The 16618-nt window shown below is 40.6% G+C and overlaps 1 protein-coding gene across 1 annotated transcript; it reads right to left on the bottom strand.

Moving 5' to 3' along the window:
- Window positions 1–267: 267 nt before the first annotated feature.
- Window positions 268–8802, bottom strand: tkta (transketolase a). The gene is made up of 14 exons (XM_075461089.1): window positions 8530–8802; window positions 7024–7141; window positions 6824–6937; window positions 6607–6704; window positions 5662–5853; window positions 5383–5501; window positions 5032–5228; window positions 4700–4864; window positions 3613–3769; window positions 3000–3130; window positions 2812–2895; window positions 2609–2702; window positions 1932–2054; window positions 268–1267 (listed from the first exon to the last, which is right to left on the bottom strand). Exons 1-14 carry the CDS (start codon window positions 8634–8636, stop codon window positions 1080–1082), a joined length of 1887 nt encoding a protein of 628 aa, XP_075317204.1. The 5' UTR covers window positions 8637–8802; the 3' UTR covers window positions 268–1079.
- Window positions 8803–16618: the final 7816 nt, after the last annotated feature.

Raw genomic sequence — 16618 nt, 5'->3', positions numbered from 1 at the left:
GATTTTAATAATACATATTAAATATAATATATGACACAAATAAGGGCAACAAATGTCATTCATTTGTATATCTATGTGAAAAATGTGTTGTCACAAACCATGATTAAAAATGCTTCCATGTCACATGCTTAAACACTGTACAAAATTCTGTGTATGTGTGATGATTGAAAAGAAACAACCAAAGTTTTGTCAAATGTAGAGGGCTTTATTACATGAAAGTATGGGACATACAAAATTTCAAGTAACAAAGAAAGTGTTTGTTCTTAGTTCACAAGTCAGAGACAGCTAGCTACCAAACTACCTTCACACTCACAATGACAGCCTTAATAGTCATATTCTCTATCAACATTTGATAGACTTACAGCCCTGAGGTGTGTTTGTTTATGGTACCTTTAAACTAAAAAACAAATACTGTGCTGAATGGACAGAATTCTTTTTTTTTAACACAAAGGCTGGACTCTTTTTATTACAAGACTTATGGTTTTATGTGACTGCTCCTCATGGCCTTCCTACATTTGTCTGATTTTTTTTTTCCTACTACCTTCTACAAACAACGACTCACTTTGCTTCTTTCTGACACAATCGTCATGATTAACACCTGCTTTCGAACTATGCCCCACCCAATATCAAGAGCTACATCAGAACAATACACAACCATTTCCAGTTTAATGGGGTTAGTAAAAGAGAATTTAAAAACAATCAAGAGGATCACATGTGTTGAAGATGGAACGATGGATTGTTTTGTTAAGTAAGAAATTCACTGGTAACAAAGTCAGCTTTGGGCACATTTTGACTGAAAAATGATAATATTTTAGATTATGAGTGAGGATGTGTGCGTGTGTTTGAATTTGTGTGTCCCTGTATGTGTGTGGGATGTGATGAATGCACAAAACGAGGGTTGATGTGAAATTACTTCGAGGTAAACAGCACAAAATCACAATACTTCAGCACATATTTATGGGTATTCACAGTGAATGACTTTAAAGAGCTGGGTGTCATATGAATCAAAAACATAGATGACTGCTTACATTTATTTGCAGGGGTGTCAACAGACAGATTGGGGTGGGGCACAGAGACAATTACTTGGCATTGGTAGAGCTGCTGAGCATCTTGCGGATGGCCTGAGAAATGGCGTCACGGTCGATGCCATAGATCTTAAGCAGCTCGTGTGGTTTGCCACTGCGTGGAATGTGGGACACAGCCAGACGGTGCAGATTGAAACCAGACTCATTGACCATTGCTGAGGACACTGCCTCCCCCAGACCACCTTTGGAATAACAGTTTATCGCATGAGAGAAATAAAGAGGAGAGACAAAAATCCCCTTAAAGGATGGGGCGCGCAACAACAACCTAAAAAATTCAGAAAAGAAAAAGGTGCTTCTTTACATATATCACACAAAACATGATAAAAAAAATATCTGGTCCAAAAGTAAAATGAATGAGGTACGGAACGTCAGACTGACGTCAGTTAATACATTTCCTTTGTCCAGTTTAGACCACACTATCCCCAACCCCCTTTTATAAGAGAAAGGGGGCTGGTCTCTTATATGGCACAGGGTTAGTCAGACTGCACTATCTAGGTCACAGTCAGCCCCATGGGCACATGCTCAGTTAAGGAAATCTGACAGCACTCTGCTTTTCTGGCTCCCGCATTTACAAAATAAAATACAACGCCAGTACCCTGCGTCCAATAAGGGCCCACAACAAGCAGGCCATGTTTGAGCCAATAAGTAAATGCCACCACAGGACGTCAGACCATCTCTGTCCCTGAACCAATGGAAGCGTGCCACAACAACACACTCAAGGACATGGACCAATGGCAAGGTCCTGTAACCGCATTACGCTATACGGGGCTTTTTGCTGCTAGGCTGATGGTTGGTCATGCAATATGCAAAAGCTGCGCAGCATGAGCAGTTATTATGGAAACCTACCTTCGTAGTAGTGGTCTTCAACAGTGAGGATTCGTCCTCTGGTGGCTCTTGTGTGATCCATGATGGTCTTAACGTCCAGTGGTTTGATTGTGAAGGGGTCGATGACTCTGACAGAGATTCTCTCTGGAAGATGAGTTAAGAGAAGGAAAAACAATGCATAAACACAACTTTACGAACAACATTAATCCAACTGCGCATTTGCTTCACAGCTTTCTAAGGCCAGGATTTTCCTGTAGATGCTGGAACCAATAATTGATAACATTAGTGTCAAATTCACCATAAAAGTGCTAAATGACAAACATGTGTGATAGGATTGCACAAACTCTTCAGCCTGCCTGTTTAAGCAACTATTGTTTATGAGAGCAAAAGTACTGAACAAGAGCAAACATTTCATTAATATTCCAGAAGGCTCGAAACTGAGCCTTGAAAAAAGGCTTAAAAACCTTTCAGATCTGTTCTGGGAACAGTTGATGTTTCAGTAATAATGCTTTAATAATAAGGTTTATCAAAGAGATACATACTTTAAATCTAAAAAAGGTTTAAAGGATTAAAGGAAAGCGGGATTTATTGCAAAATCAGGGCCAGGCTAAATTAACTTCACCCTCTGCATTTGTCAGACATAATCTTGTAACTTTATTTTCTTTTACAGTCCAAGTCACTGTTTCACTGAGCTGTACCTTTCTTAAGATGTTCAGCCGCAGCAAGGGCTTCATGCAAAGTCACTCCAGCTGCAACCACAGTCACCTGGTCCTCCTTGCTCTGGTACACCACCTGACAAAGGCAATGGTATCCTCTGTGTCAAGTTACAGTATTTAAACTGTCTATTTCTGAGCAGTCATTGCCCTTCCTATCAGCTAAATGAGCACAAAAAACCTCTTACCTTTGCCTGTCCAACATGGAAATCCTCATTGCTGTTGTAGATGATGGGACTGTCTTGGCGGCTGGTTCGGATGTAGCAAACACCCTGATTCAAGGGGATGATGATAAGAGCATTATAACAAGGGATTTCTTAAAATTTTCCACTAATCCTGCAAAGAAAGCAAGCCTCTGCAATCGCATTTTGGATACCTTTGTGGTTGTAGCCAGTTCCACAGCCTTCTCAGTGGACACACCATCACTGGGATAGAAAATGGTTGCAGTAGGAAGGGCCCTAATCATAGCCAAGTCCTCTAGAGCCATCAGAGAGGGGCCTTCCTCTCCTGTAACAGAAACATTTATTGTTGATTTTGTGCTTCCAACATTGCGAAAATCCTTAATTAAGTGGTTGGGCGAGGTGATGCATGCAGATGCATGGCCAAAAAGCCAGACTGCATGCAGTGTACCTGCACTAACAGAGGAACACTTGGTTCCCTCTGACAGCTTCCAGGGCAGACACAAAGGGAGAAAAAGGGGAGGATTGAGTGATAGCTGAAAGGTCAAGGGGGGCAGACGGTAAGGAAAACACAGCATTAGGAGTAAAGAGAGAGAAAGAAAAACTGCACATTCACAAACACACACAATTTCCTTTTACATTCATATTACATTTATTAGGGTTATTGTGAATATAGTCTGAGGAACCAGGTGCTGTAAAGTGGTTGGACACAGTGTGAAGGGACAGAGGGAAACTTTGTGAGGGTGTTGTTTGATGGGGTGTGTGAGAGGGGTTTCGGTGTGCCTGGCTCAGTAGCAGCAGTCTACTAACCAGTGGACAGACCGCAGTGGGAACCACACAAGTTGATGTTGCTTTCTGAAATTGCTGCCATGCGAAGCTGGTCATAGGCACGAGTGAAAAAGGAAGCAAGGGTACTGGCAAACACTACGTTCCTCTCCCGAGCAGCACATCCCATGGCAACGCTGACCTGGAAAAGAAAATGATTGTTTTTTTTTAAGTACCTACAGCATCTGGTAAAATTTTCTTGTGCCAAGTGAGACAGACACAGGTTGCATGAAAGTGAACAAAAAAATATCCCCTCGAGGGTCAAATATTTGCAAGACAAACCATATTCGAAAGCCTCTTTGAACCAAAGAACACTTTAAGCAGAGAGTCAGGGAAATATGTTTTTCACAAATCTCTGCGGCTTATTTGACCATATGGGTAGAATCAGTGGCATACCTACTCTTACAAATAATTTCCTATGTCCTTTTTCCGAGGCTCTCCACAGTCCCACATCTTACAAGCTTTGTCAAAAGCACAAGTGAGGAACTTATTGTTGCAACAAAATAAAAACTAGCTACTGCTTTATGTGTACAATAAAAGAGAAGTTGCATAGATTTAAGGTGATAGTGTTCTGTAGTAAATTCCGATCAGCCGCAGTTATTGCCTCCTTTAATTTTTGACTTTTCTCAGGCATTGTGCCAGATGGCCCTGTCCTCTCCTGATTAATATTTTACTTCTGAATACACTTGTCATGACTGCTTATCATCATACACATGCATGACCTACATTAGAGACGGCTGCTGTTGGAGCTGTTACAGGACAAAGGATTAGTCTGATGGTCTCCAAATTAAGACCCAGAAAAAGTAACAACAGAGACAACAGAAAGGTGTCGTCTAACCATGGGTGTCAGCAGCTGCTGACCATAAGGATGCATGTGGGCTCTGTCGTTGCCCCCAATTATTTTACGGATAGGCAAGCCCTGAATAATTTACGGGTTCAGACCTGCAGCTGTAGGGTTGTGCTCATAACCAGTTAGAACTTAGAAACGGCGGTTTACTATAACATTGTTAAGTAACAGTGCATTTCACTAGCTTTGCAAAAAGGGCTTTAATCTGGAGATCAGGGATCATACCATGTTCTGCTGAGCAATGTAGCACTCAACAAAGCGGTTTGGATGCTCATTCTTAAAGATCTCAGAGTAGGTGAGATTATTGGTGTCTCCATCAAGGGCCACAACACGTTCATTGTAGCGGCCCAACTTGGCTATTGCCATTCCATATGCCTTGCGAGTAGCAATCTGTAAAAATAAATAAATAAATAAATCAGCCATCAGTATTAATAGAATTTGTCTGTAAATCTTTGTACAGCATTCACTCATTTGTACCAGTGGCAAGTGAACATGCCAGCTTGAGACAAGAGAATGAGGATGCAAAGGGAGTTTGTGTTTTCACTGAAGTGACAAACCTTTTCTCCAGACTTGTAGCTGGGTGCGCTCGGCATCCTGATGTTTCTCAGGCTGACAGGTGGGGAGTCCTCGATGGGAGCAGGTGGATAGAGGTGCTTACTGGTGTTCATAATGCGGCTCTGCAGATCCTTCATAACCACCTCAGCCATGTCTTTGGACAGAGCTTTGCCGTGCCAGCCCAGTTTATCCTCTGCAGCTAAAACCATATCAACAAGGCAGTACAACTTATAGACATTCTTTATTAGATGGGTTACTACTTACGATGGAAAGCTGATGCTGTGAGCTTTTGAGTGTAATTCATTGAAAAGATAGGGCAACGCATTTGCAGATGAGGAGAGAGAGACAATTACCTGGAATGCCTTTGCCCTTGATGGTTTTAGCAATGATTGCAGTGGGTTGATGGCGTGCCTGGCTCAAAGCCTTGCAAAGCTCTTCCACACTGTGTCCATCCACAATGATGGCGTGCCACCTGTCCACACACACATTTAAATGCAAGACGTTTGCTTAATATGGTAGATAACATGGACACAGAAGGATAACCTTCACTACATGAATTTTGCTCACTGTGTATACAGTACACTGACACTAACTAGCCTTCACTCTGGTTGGAATTATGAATATGCAGTTACCCGAACGCCTCACAGCGCTTTTGGTATTTCTCTACATGATGCTGCAGGGGTGCAGGGTCAGTCTGGCCCAAACGGTTGATGTCCATGATAGCTACCAAGTTGTCAAGCTGGTAGTAGGAGGCAAATGACATGGCCTCCCAGACAGAGCCCTCTGACATCTCGCCGTCCCCTAGCAGGCAGTACACACGGTAACTGAGGAAGAGAAACAATTCAAGATGATTTGACAAGTGCGTATATCTCCATGAGTTCATCTCTGTGTGTACGTTTCTCAGGAAAACCCTTTTCCAGCCAGCTGCTTCTCTTTCCATATCTGAGAGGTTTAAAATCGGCTACATGATAAAAGCTCCCTGAGGCCTCCAAAGCTGTGACTGCTGAATTTAACACCTCTCTCTGGTACATGCCTCTAAGCAGAGTCATTTGATCTAGGCACACAACACTATTGTTGTACACTTATTCTTTATATTAATACAAAAATAAAGAAGTTATTTTATGCAAAGCAGCACTTTAGATTTTGCGCATTATTGCAAAGTATAAAACAAAAAAAATCCCTTTAAAACAATAGATCAGCAAACCGTGGTTAAAAGGGCAACATCTTAATTTGATTCCAAGATTAAATGTGCTTGGATGGTAAAAATAACTGAGATACAACTGCTGCGCCTGTGGTTATTAGAGCAGAAGAATCATGAGAGCAGAGCATGTCGCTGCAGCACACATCCACTGAAAGTGGAATTTCTTCATCAAAAGACATTTGAAAGAAGCACGTTGCAAAAATATGTGTAGTAACACAACATCATGTTAGTATTTACCTCATTTTCATTAAAAAAGTGAAATGTGCATGCTAAAATCTTACGGGCATATTAAAAGCCGCACAAGACTGCCATACAACTACACTGTTTCCATGTGTCTTCCATGTGTGTATGTTTTACACATTTATGAAGGGATTACCTGGACTTATCAAAGTATTTCCCAGTGTAAGCCATCCCACAGGCCACACCAAGACCCTGCCCCAAAGATCCAGTGGCTACATCCACAACCTGCTGCTTCTGAAATGCACACAAATCATGAATTTGACATGATTGTCAGGGAACAGATTAGTTGATGATTCATTGCGTTTGCTCAGTGAGATCATCCCTGAGGTGTGGTACAATATGTGACAGCTTACAGGGGTTGGGTGGCCCTCCAGGGTAGAGTCAACCTGGCACAAGCTGAGCAGATCGCTCTCTTTCAGCAAACCTGTTTCCACCCACATGGAGTACAAGGCGGGAGCAGCATGACCCTGAGGAAGAAGGAAAATGTCAGTTGCACATTTACATACACTCACAAATACAAAGGGATGTCCAGACCAGTGCATGGCTCACTCACCTTGGACAGGATGAAGCGGTCGCTGTTGAAGTTCCTCGGGTCATCGGGGCGGTACTTCATGGTATGGAAGAAAAGCACAGACATGATCTCTGCCACACTGCAGCATGATGTAGGGTGTCTGTAAAACAGAGGAAAGGATGCTGTTACCCAAAAAATACAAAGCTAAAGACACACAAAGACTTTCATTATCAGCTGCACATAAAAGAGATCAGGTTCCCGTGAAAACTACCTCACTTAAAAAGTTAAGTTACTTTCTTCCGGTTTTATAGTATCTTTGAAGTTCTGTGAATATTGATAAAACCCAGATAGACATTTTGTATTCATCCAGAAATATGAAATGTACACCCTTAGAGGAAGCAAAAAAGAGAGAAAAAAAATGAACATGCGGCAGTCATTTTTCATTTTAAATAGCGCGGTGGAGATTTAAATATAAAGACAAAGGATTGTTGTTCAACGGTTGGAAACGCACTCACACATGCTGTATGAAAACTACAGGGACAATCCCAGAGAGCTCCGGGCACGGCTCAGAAATTTCCTTTGACTAGAGAGATGACTGTAATTGTTAGCATGCTATTGGAATGAAAATAATTTATTTATTCTATATACAATTATCATAAAGAAAATGCTCTTCAATAAAGTGGCTGCTATGATGCCACCATCTGCAGGAAACAAATGCTTCATCAACCTCCATCACAGCTCCGAAGAGATAGAGTTTAGTTTATTGTTGTAAAATTTGAGTCAGTCTTCGGTTAAGATCATGTCTGTGATTGCGGCTACCTCTCGATACTCCAGTCTGTCGCAACGTATAATTCACCCACCAATGCACACTGCAGTCCATTGTCTCTAATTCTGCATAGGAACACGTTATCTTTCCAAAGTCAGAGGCCTGAAACAATATTTATCCTCTATGGAAAGTAAATAAAAGTTTTTAGAATAATCTTAAATGCACCACTATGGCATAAAATGCACAATTTTGAGAATTTACCAAAATAAGACAATCCAGTCATATTGCTTTGCATGTTAGCAAAGCGATAACCGTGTTTCACAGTTGCAAACACTAATCTCAAGAAGATACTTTTTTTATATCATTGTGTAGAACTAATTCAGAGTAATTGTTGAATAAAGCAGAAAAGAAAGAAATTGTAAATTAAAATATTTGATAAAAAAATAGTAATAAAAACAGCAATAATAGAATTGTTCGACAATAAAAGATAAACTTTGGATCTTTAGCTTTATTCTGCAAGTAGAACAAAAAAAAAAGAGCATAAAGAAGAACACACTGTCCCTTCGGCCCATCGCTTTCATTTGTGTGTGTGTTTGTGTGTTTGTGTGTGTGTGTGCATACGTACATAGCTATGTACGTATGAATGTGTTGGTGTTTATCTGTGCATGTTTTAAAGGGAGAATTAAATTTGCTTTATGTTCTGCAGACTATGCTTACATATGCAGCACATTCACAGTTTCACAGCGAAGCTTATGTGTGCAAAATAAGTTGATGTGACTCACCCGCTGCCCGCTGCAGTGGTCGCCTTGATGGAGTTAATCCGGAGGCGGTTGGCGATGTTTCTAAGCGCCTGCACTGTCTGCTGGTCAGGTTTGTGGTAATCCTCCATGAAGGCAAAATGTTAAGTTCGACAGCACCAAAAAAAGTGGGCAAACAGGTGTCCTGTGATGAGTTTGGGTAATTTAAATATGTGTGTGAGATAGAGGGTCGCCAAAGAGCAGCACCTGTATGTGTGTGTGTGAGAAGGATAGAGTCAGACAGAAAGAGAGGAAGAGAAGAGAGGAAAGGCTGGATTTATCCTACTGTGCACGCAGACACATAGATGCACACATAGACAGACACAGGGGAGAGGAGGGGGGGGGGGGCGGGGAACCAAGTGACGTGGGATGGGTGTTGCTGCTAAAATATAATGACAGGCATTCTATTGGTTACTGTGTGACTGGGATGTTGGAGGGGTGGGGATATTTGAAGCATCGCATCCTAATTTAGTGTGGCTGTACTGTCTAAACTAATAATTCAAACATGACGGTTGATTCTTCTTTGTTGTTTACTCACACCAAGCAAGCTATTCTTCTTGCCAAATCCTGTGTTTGAACATGCCATGATCTGTGTTCGTGAAAAAAACAGTTCCAGAACTGACAAAATAATTTAACGGAAAATCAAGTGAAGAGACAAGGAAGAGGGTGAATGTTTAAAAATTCAGCTTTGACAGAATACAAGTCCAAAGATAGTCTCATCCTCTTCATAGGCACAAAACACATTTTTTAAGACTACATACTGACTAACTTCCCTCCAGTGTTCATTCTGCTGCTATGATCAGTGAAACACAGTCACCATTATGACGAAAACATTTTAGCCGCTGTATAAACGGACAGAAGAAAACAGACTGCCTACAAGCCCAATTCTAAAAAGTGTAATAAATAATATAATGTAAATTAAACAGAATGTAAATCTTACAAAAAACTATTTTCTATTCACAACAGAACCGTGGTTTTACCATTTCATGAAAAATGTAAGCTCATTTTGAATTTGATGGCAGCAACATTTCTCAAAAATGTTGGGACAGTTGGGACCACTGTTTAGCATCTATCATCCCTTCTTCATTTAACAGTCTATAAACATCTGGGAACTGTGCAGACCAGTTGATGGACCTTTGGGAGAGGAATGTTATCCCGATCTTATCTGATATAGGATTAAAGCTCCTTTTCCTACTTTGTGTTTCATAAGTCAGTGCAGCACGAGGACTCTTCGACAGTGAAGCCATGCTGTTGTGATAGGTGCAATGCAGTTAAGGATTGTACTGCTGATATATGCAAGAGCTTTTTTTTTTAAATAGACGTTACTGAGTCCATGCAGTGATTTCAGGGACGGAATTGTGTCAGTTTTTAATACAATGTCGTCTGAGGGCCCGGAGATGACGAGGATCCAACAGTGATTTTCATCTGTGCCCCTTGCGCACAGAGATGTTTCCAGATTCTCAGAAACATTTGATGATTTCATGTACTATAGATGCTGGAATATTGTTATTGACCTTTTGCGAATTAACCTGATTAGCTGTAATGTGTTCCTTCAGGTACCGCTTGCTTTTTCAGCCTTTCGCTGTCCCTGTCCCAACTTTTTGTGACATGATGCTGCTATTAGATTAAAAAACGAGCAAATTTCTTTTTCATGAAATAGTAAAACATCTTTCTTTCGCATTTGATTCCTTTTTTTTATATCCCATTGTAAAAAAAATATCGGGTCATGTGTACAAATCATAGGATTGTTGAATATATTGATTTTACACAGTATCTCAAGAATCTCTTGAAGGCTCATTTCTTCCAAAAACACACAATTTTCTACATTCTTTAAAACCCCTAAAATAAACTAACTTTGAACCCATTCTACTTGCTCGAATACATTTTTTGATCAATTTAGCACTTAGCCTAATGCTTGGGCCAGGGTTTCTTATTGTACTGAAGCTTGAATATTGTTTTCTCACTTGTAAGTTGTTTGGATAAAAGCACCTGTTAAATGAACTAGAATCAAGGGAAGATTAACTGCCAAATTTACTGAGAGAGGGGATAACAAACAAGGAACAGGTATGGCAACCATCCATCCATCCATTTTCTATACCCGCTGAATCGTCCGTCGGGTCGCAGGGGGCTGGAGCCTATCCCAGCAGTCATCGGGCGAGAGGCAGGGTACACCCTGGACAGGCCGACAGTCCATCACAGGGCCACACAGAGACAAACCAGACAAACAACCACACACACGCTCACACTCACTCCTAAGGAAAATTTTAGAGACACCAATTAACCTTAACATGCATGTTTTTGGACAGTGGGAGGAAGCCCGGAGTACCCGGAGAGAACCCACGCATACACGGGTAGAACATGCAAACTCCACACAGAAAGGCCGGGAGTTTAACGTAGAAACTTCTTGCTGTGAGGCGACGGTGCTAACCACCACACCACCGTGGGTATGGCAACCAGTAACAGAAAACCTGGCGTAAAACTGGAAGTTAACAAACTAATTAATACTCTTCAAAATAAAATAGGATACGAGGTAACAAAACTGAAGTCAAAAAGGGAAACCAAAACACAAAAATCCATGAACCATGACATGTCCAGGACATTTAGAATCAACCATTCAATGTCTTTCTTTTTAGTGACATTAAAAGCACCAATTAGAGCCATCACTGTATCATTTCAATTTTTGAATTTCATCATTAACTCGCTGTAAAGGACAACACATTAAATCAGCCACACATCTTTTAAATATTACTTCTTCTGTTATTTGATAAGACTTTTCTTTTTTTTTTCTTTCTATCATTTGATATTACCCTTGCTGAGCCAACACATAAATGAGTAGGACTCTTCTGTTCTCTATTTTGTCTTCTGTTAGAGGCAGTCTTAAATGCCATCGTAAACTTGATGGCTTTTGCAACATTGCACTTAACTGATGGTGCCAATAAAACAAATTAAAAGAATTTGAAACACTGCATAAGAGTCTAAAAAGCAAAGGGGGAAAAAAAAATAAAGGGAAGACTGCATTTTTACACTAATATTACATGAAGGCTAAAAGAAAGTACAGCTAGCAGCACTTACAGTCTCTCAACTCTGAGAGCTGCTGTCATTGAAAATGCTGATAAATTCGAATCCATCTGAAGTGTAAAACTGATTGATTTGATTTGAATTGATTGGATTCATAATTGTATAGATACAGGAAAAAATTATAACAAATACTTCTAGAATAAGCCCCTGAACAGAACATGGATTACAGCATAGTGTGTGAAATAAAAATGCCAAATCTAAACTCTAAGGTCTTGTTTAACCGTATAAAAATAATTGGAAAAAGTTGCATTTATTCTAATGTTTATGATAATATTACATAATTCAAGGATTGTTCTTAGTATGATGTTTGATAGAAAATATTAGCGCAACACATTGTGTGCTGAATTGTCATGATGTGGAGGATTGGCCTGCCATCTAGAGGATATTCTCATTTGGTACATTTGACCTGTTTTATGTGTGTACACACACTTATGGTCCAGTCAGCAGTGTGATGCCTGTCACATTTTTTTTAAGATAGTAAAGTCAGTATCAGGCTTTCTCTGTTGCTGAACAGCTAGTAATTGTTGCCCACAATTGGACAGACTGATTAGGTTTAAGCTCTATAGTCAACTAAGGTTTACTGGTTCAGCTTATTTCCCTGAAATGATAATAACAAAAGATGTATTTTGAATTATTTAATGTATGAAATGACTAACATCTCCAAGGACCACTTCACCTCTGGATATGAGACTTATGACAACGCTGTGCTTCTGTCTATCTTAGACATTTATGTTCATTCATGGTTTTTTTAGACATTCATCCCAAAATGGTCTTCTGTATTACATTACATCACAAAAAGGTTGGTCATTAGAAGAGAAATTTCAGGATTATGTTTGTAAGCTTACGTGTGTGTGTGTGTGTGTGTGTGTGTGTGTGTGTGTGTGTGTGCAGTCATGTGCACTGCTAACAAATTAGAGTTGTTTCCATCCACAGTTAGAAAAGTGGTAGAAATTTCCGCTGTTGAGAAGAAAAAGGGTAGAATAAAAAGTGACTGTGTACTGTCATACGTGCTTTGTAGCACAGGGGATGTAATAAAGGTTTAAGTGTATAAGCATGTGTGCAAATAAGAAAACAGTGTGTAATGATTAATACATTTTCTAACAGAGCTTTGCTCAAAATATAATGCCTGTTGCTTGAAAGAAAAGATCAATACAGCTGTGGAAACAACGCATCACTGAGTCGTTAAATGGAAAAACAAGCAATCCATTATCCTGCATGTGCCGCTGTAGCACTGACTCCGCTCTCTGTCTCCCCATTTTGAATGTAATTTCATTACAGGCTAGACATTTTCCATGCGTTAAACACCAGAGGACACTGTCTCCCCACATATGTTGCATGAACCTGTTATAAAAAGGATTTATTAAAGCTGCACCGCCAGCTAATAACAGAAAAACACTAAAAATGTAACATATTTACCAAATAAACGAGTTTTGAATAATTGGTGTAGTATTGAGATAGATAAAACAAGGATTAAAAACATAAATATACAGAGCACAAGTAGTATTGAAAACACCACAGAGTGGGCAAAACATGGCCCTGTCTGTGTAAAAACTTTACACAGAGGTGTAAAGTATTTGTTAATGGTGACAGATGTGAGCTAAATATGCATGATCTTAGCACATGCTGTGCGTCTGTCATTGCTGCAAAGTACTGCCCTCCCCTGTCCCACATTCGTTTTCTCCTTAACCTCCACAGCCATGTGATCATCTTTGTGGATTCCTCCTCTTTGTCATAGCGTGGAGGTCAGATCCAAGCACCTGCATTCACAGCCAGGATGATGCCATCACTTGGGCTCCCCTACTGCTATCGTGGTTCTACCAACATTGTCCTTCTTCCAGTTTCCAGCAACTCCTCTGGGCTCCTGGGTCCTGTCAGATAAGCTTTTCTTCACAGAGCCCCACAGGTGCCAGCCAATGGTAGCCTGGGAAGACGACGCCACGTGATAATACTCAGCCAATGTCTTACACTCACAACTGCACACTTCCTGGAGGGAAAGTACATTCAGAGAGCATGAATGTTTCTATTTTTAATCTCTCTGGCAGAAAAAGAGGAGCAAAGCCACCACTTTTGAAACAATGCCTTAATGTACCACACAATCTTTGTGTGTGTGGTTCCAATAACCCAATGCAAAGCTGTGGTGAGCTGAAGAATACATTCATGGTATTATTGGCATGGAATGATGATTAGGAATTCAGAATTAGCACAGATGAGCACGCACACTCACACAAACCTACAAAGGCATGCTCATGTGTGCACACTTGCACACAGGAAGGAATATTCTCACATTCACATGCATACAATCTCACGCTCCCATCCATGAATCTTGGTACATTGCTTTAATGCCAGTTACTCCTTCAGGCTTGAGCCTCCTCCACTCTGCTCTTATCAGTCCATTTCCTTAAATCGCTCTGCAGTCACCATGATGACAGGGTGCGTGCCCTTCTATCTGAGAGCTGTCCGTCACCTGGAGGACCCACCCACTGACAGTACATGCGAGCAAAGCACATAGGACTTGTAATTGAATTGTCAACCGAGGTCTCAATCATACAGAGACTCTCATCCTGAGAATAGGAATAAAATGGGCAGGAACGGGAGGATAAATGGTTGGAAAAAAAAGTGAAAGGAGAGAGGGACCCCACGACATGGCCATAGCATAGAGGTGGGACTACTGATTAAGTGAGATAATTAGAGCAAAGAGGATTAAATGAACTATTTGACGATGAGAGATATAAAGACTCAGATGAAGAGCTTTAGATAAGCAGAGTAAGTGGATGAAGAGGGAACAGAGAGAGAAAGATTCAGAGAGGAGAGTGTGTGAGCTGGGGGTTAAGGCGGAGCGTGTGTTGTGGGCTCAGCAGTGAAGTTGACGATGCACTAGGAGAACAGCTGCGCTGCAGGGCTTTCAGGCTCCATCACTACTGCTCTCCTTCAAGCAGCTCCACCAACACACTCCCTCTTGCTCACACACACACACACACACACACACACACACACACACACACAAATATACACACAGCTCTCATAAACATGCAAAAGCACTGTTTGTTGCATCAGTGCACATGAATGTGCTGCAGTAATAAGGTTTCAGATGCGTGTTCAGACCCGGGTATCATATCAAGTCGCACGTGGTCATTTTTTAAAATAGTTTAAAATGTTCCGAAGCTTTTTGCCTCACCGTGAGAGCAAAAATGAATAAAACACATACAGCTAGTACAGGAACTTAAAGACTGAATGGGACTGAGATTAAATGAGAGAAATGAAATAGTTTTGCAGTTTATGAGCAAAAGTGAACTGCTCATGCAGATTTATTGCAATCTGATTTTTTTTTTAAAAGGCTGCAGAGAACGAGGAAGGGAGGGAGCGGGTGGGGGTAAAACTGAGGGATAAAGGACACAGAGAATAAGCGAAGTGCATTTACAGTGTAAGAGTAAAGTACAACAGATGTTCACTGTGAATTAAACATGTAAATCAAACTCGTGTTCATTTCTTAGAGAAGAAAACACGAAGATCCCTTCAGAGATGTGCCATACACATGACAGGAGCGATGGGAAGCACACGTCCGCCTGATGCATGGGTTTACTGCTCTGTGTTTCCTGTGCATGGATGACAGCCTTATCAATATCGGCCTATGAACAATGCAAATCTGGCAAATAAACACTGAAATGTGCTTCTTCACTTGTTACTGAAAAATCAAATCGTCGAGAAATCAAACTCCAGCTAAATGAATCATTGTATTTGATATTAAGTTTGTGAGAAGAAGCTAAAATCAGAGGTGGGGGGGTACTGCAGCGCTGAACCAAATAGCAGCAGTGGTCTCTAGGGTCCACTGCTCCCTATGTCTGTATTCTAACTCCATTTTCAGCGATTTTGAACTGCACTGCGCTTTTTCTCCTGGGGTCCAGTCACTTTTTCGGTTACATTGATAGATATACACTGCAGAGTTACACTCAAGGATAAAAAAACAATTTAGTTAAGGGCTGAAGAACTTCATCGATTGTGTTAAGATACTGTAGACATTCTCACATCTTTTAGGGCTGAGTCTCTGCCCGTCTGCAAACACATAAACATTGCGTCATCTGGGATGAAATGTCCCATTTTACATAACTTTGAAGTCTGTGCTGAGTGTCACACTAAAATCAAATCAAATCAAATGCAATTAAATGAAAATGCACTTTTCATGTTGACTAGCATAAGATGTTTACTTCCTGTCTTAGTTACATCCCATTATGCTAAGAGAATAATTAATCTTCTCATTCGATCTTTAGCTAAAATAATAATGGATGCATTTATCACAAAGTCTGACAACTACTTTAACACCTGTGGATCAGCAAAGAGTTTGTTTTCATTTATTATTTCTTATTCCATGTTAGAGAATTGTTGCGGACCTGTAGACCCGTGAATCTGTCTAATCCGTCAAGTTGTCAGATCTTGGAAACAGAGTTTAACAAACTGATCGTTCTAATCAGAAAGGTGGGGGTCCGCCCGTGTCATTCTCACTTTTCCATGATCAACATACTCATGTGGGCTCCACTTATTTGTCCAAATCTGAGCTACGTAACCAGCAAGTGAAATTTAATACTGAATTAATTGCCTCAAGTACAAAATTGACACTAGTTTTCACCATCACACCAATTTCTGATATTTGATACATGCAGCCACACTGTTTTTCTAATGTGTTGGGAGAACAACAGTCTCCAGAGGTTGCACAAAACCAGTCTTGGCCCACTTTTGAGGCCTCTGATTGCTTTCATTGCCCATGAGGTCCACTTAGACACATTTACTTTTTACGTGACTAGCACGATCCGTATTCACACATCCTGTTTTTTTCAGCAGTAGAAAACAAATGTGTGTGAAGCCCGGTGAATATGAAAGTACAGGAACACATCACCTTAAAAAAAAAAAAAAACAGCACACACACAGATACACACTCACAAAAGCCGCCTTGTCCAAAGGTGAATAATTGAAGATGATTCCAGAAGAAACTATTATCCCGGGC

The sequence above is a fragment of the Odontesthes bonariensis genome, chromosome 3, assembly GCF_027942865.1.
Source record: "Odontesthes bonariensis isolate fOdoBon6 chromosome 3, fOdoBon6.hap1, whole genome shotgun sequence".
Taxonomy (NCBI): domain Eukaryota; kingdom Metazoa; phylum Chordata; class Actinopteri; order Atheriniformes; family Atherinopsidae; genus Odontesthes; species Odontesthes bonariensis.
The sequence above is the reverse complement of the archived record's forward strand: the minus strand, read 5'-3'. Positions and strand labels throughout refer to the sequence as shown.

What these genes read in the sequence shown, in the direction of transcription:
- tkta (XM_075461089.1), bottom strand. Translation starts at nt 8,636, where the DNA reads ATGGAGGATTACCACAAACCTGACCAGCAGACAGTGCAGGCGCTTAGA. An exon ending in ACATTGCTCAGCAGAACATG is followed by an intron (nt 3,770 to 4,699) that starts GTATGATCCCTG and finishes TTTCTTTTCCAG; the next exon opens with GTCAGCGTTGCCATGGGATG. An exon ending in TCCATGTTGGACAGGCAAAG is followed by an intron (nt 2,703 to 2,811) that starts GTAAGAGGTTTT and finishes TGCCTTTGTCAG; the next exon opens with GTGGTGTACCAGAGCAAGGA.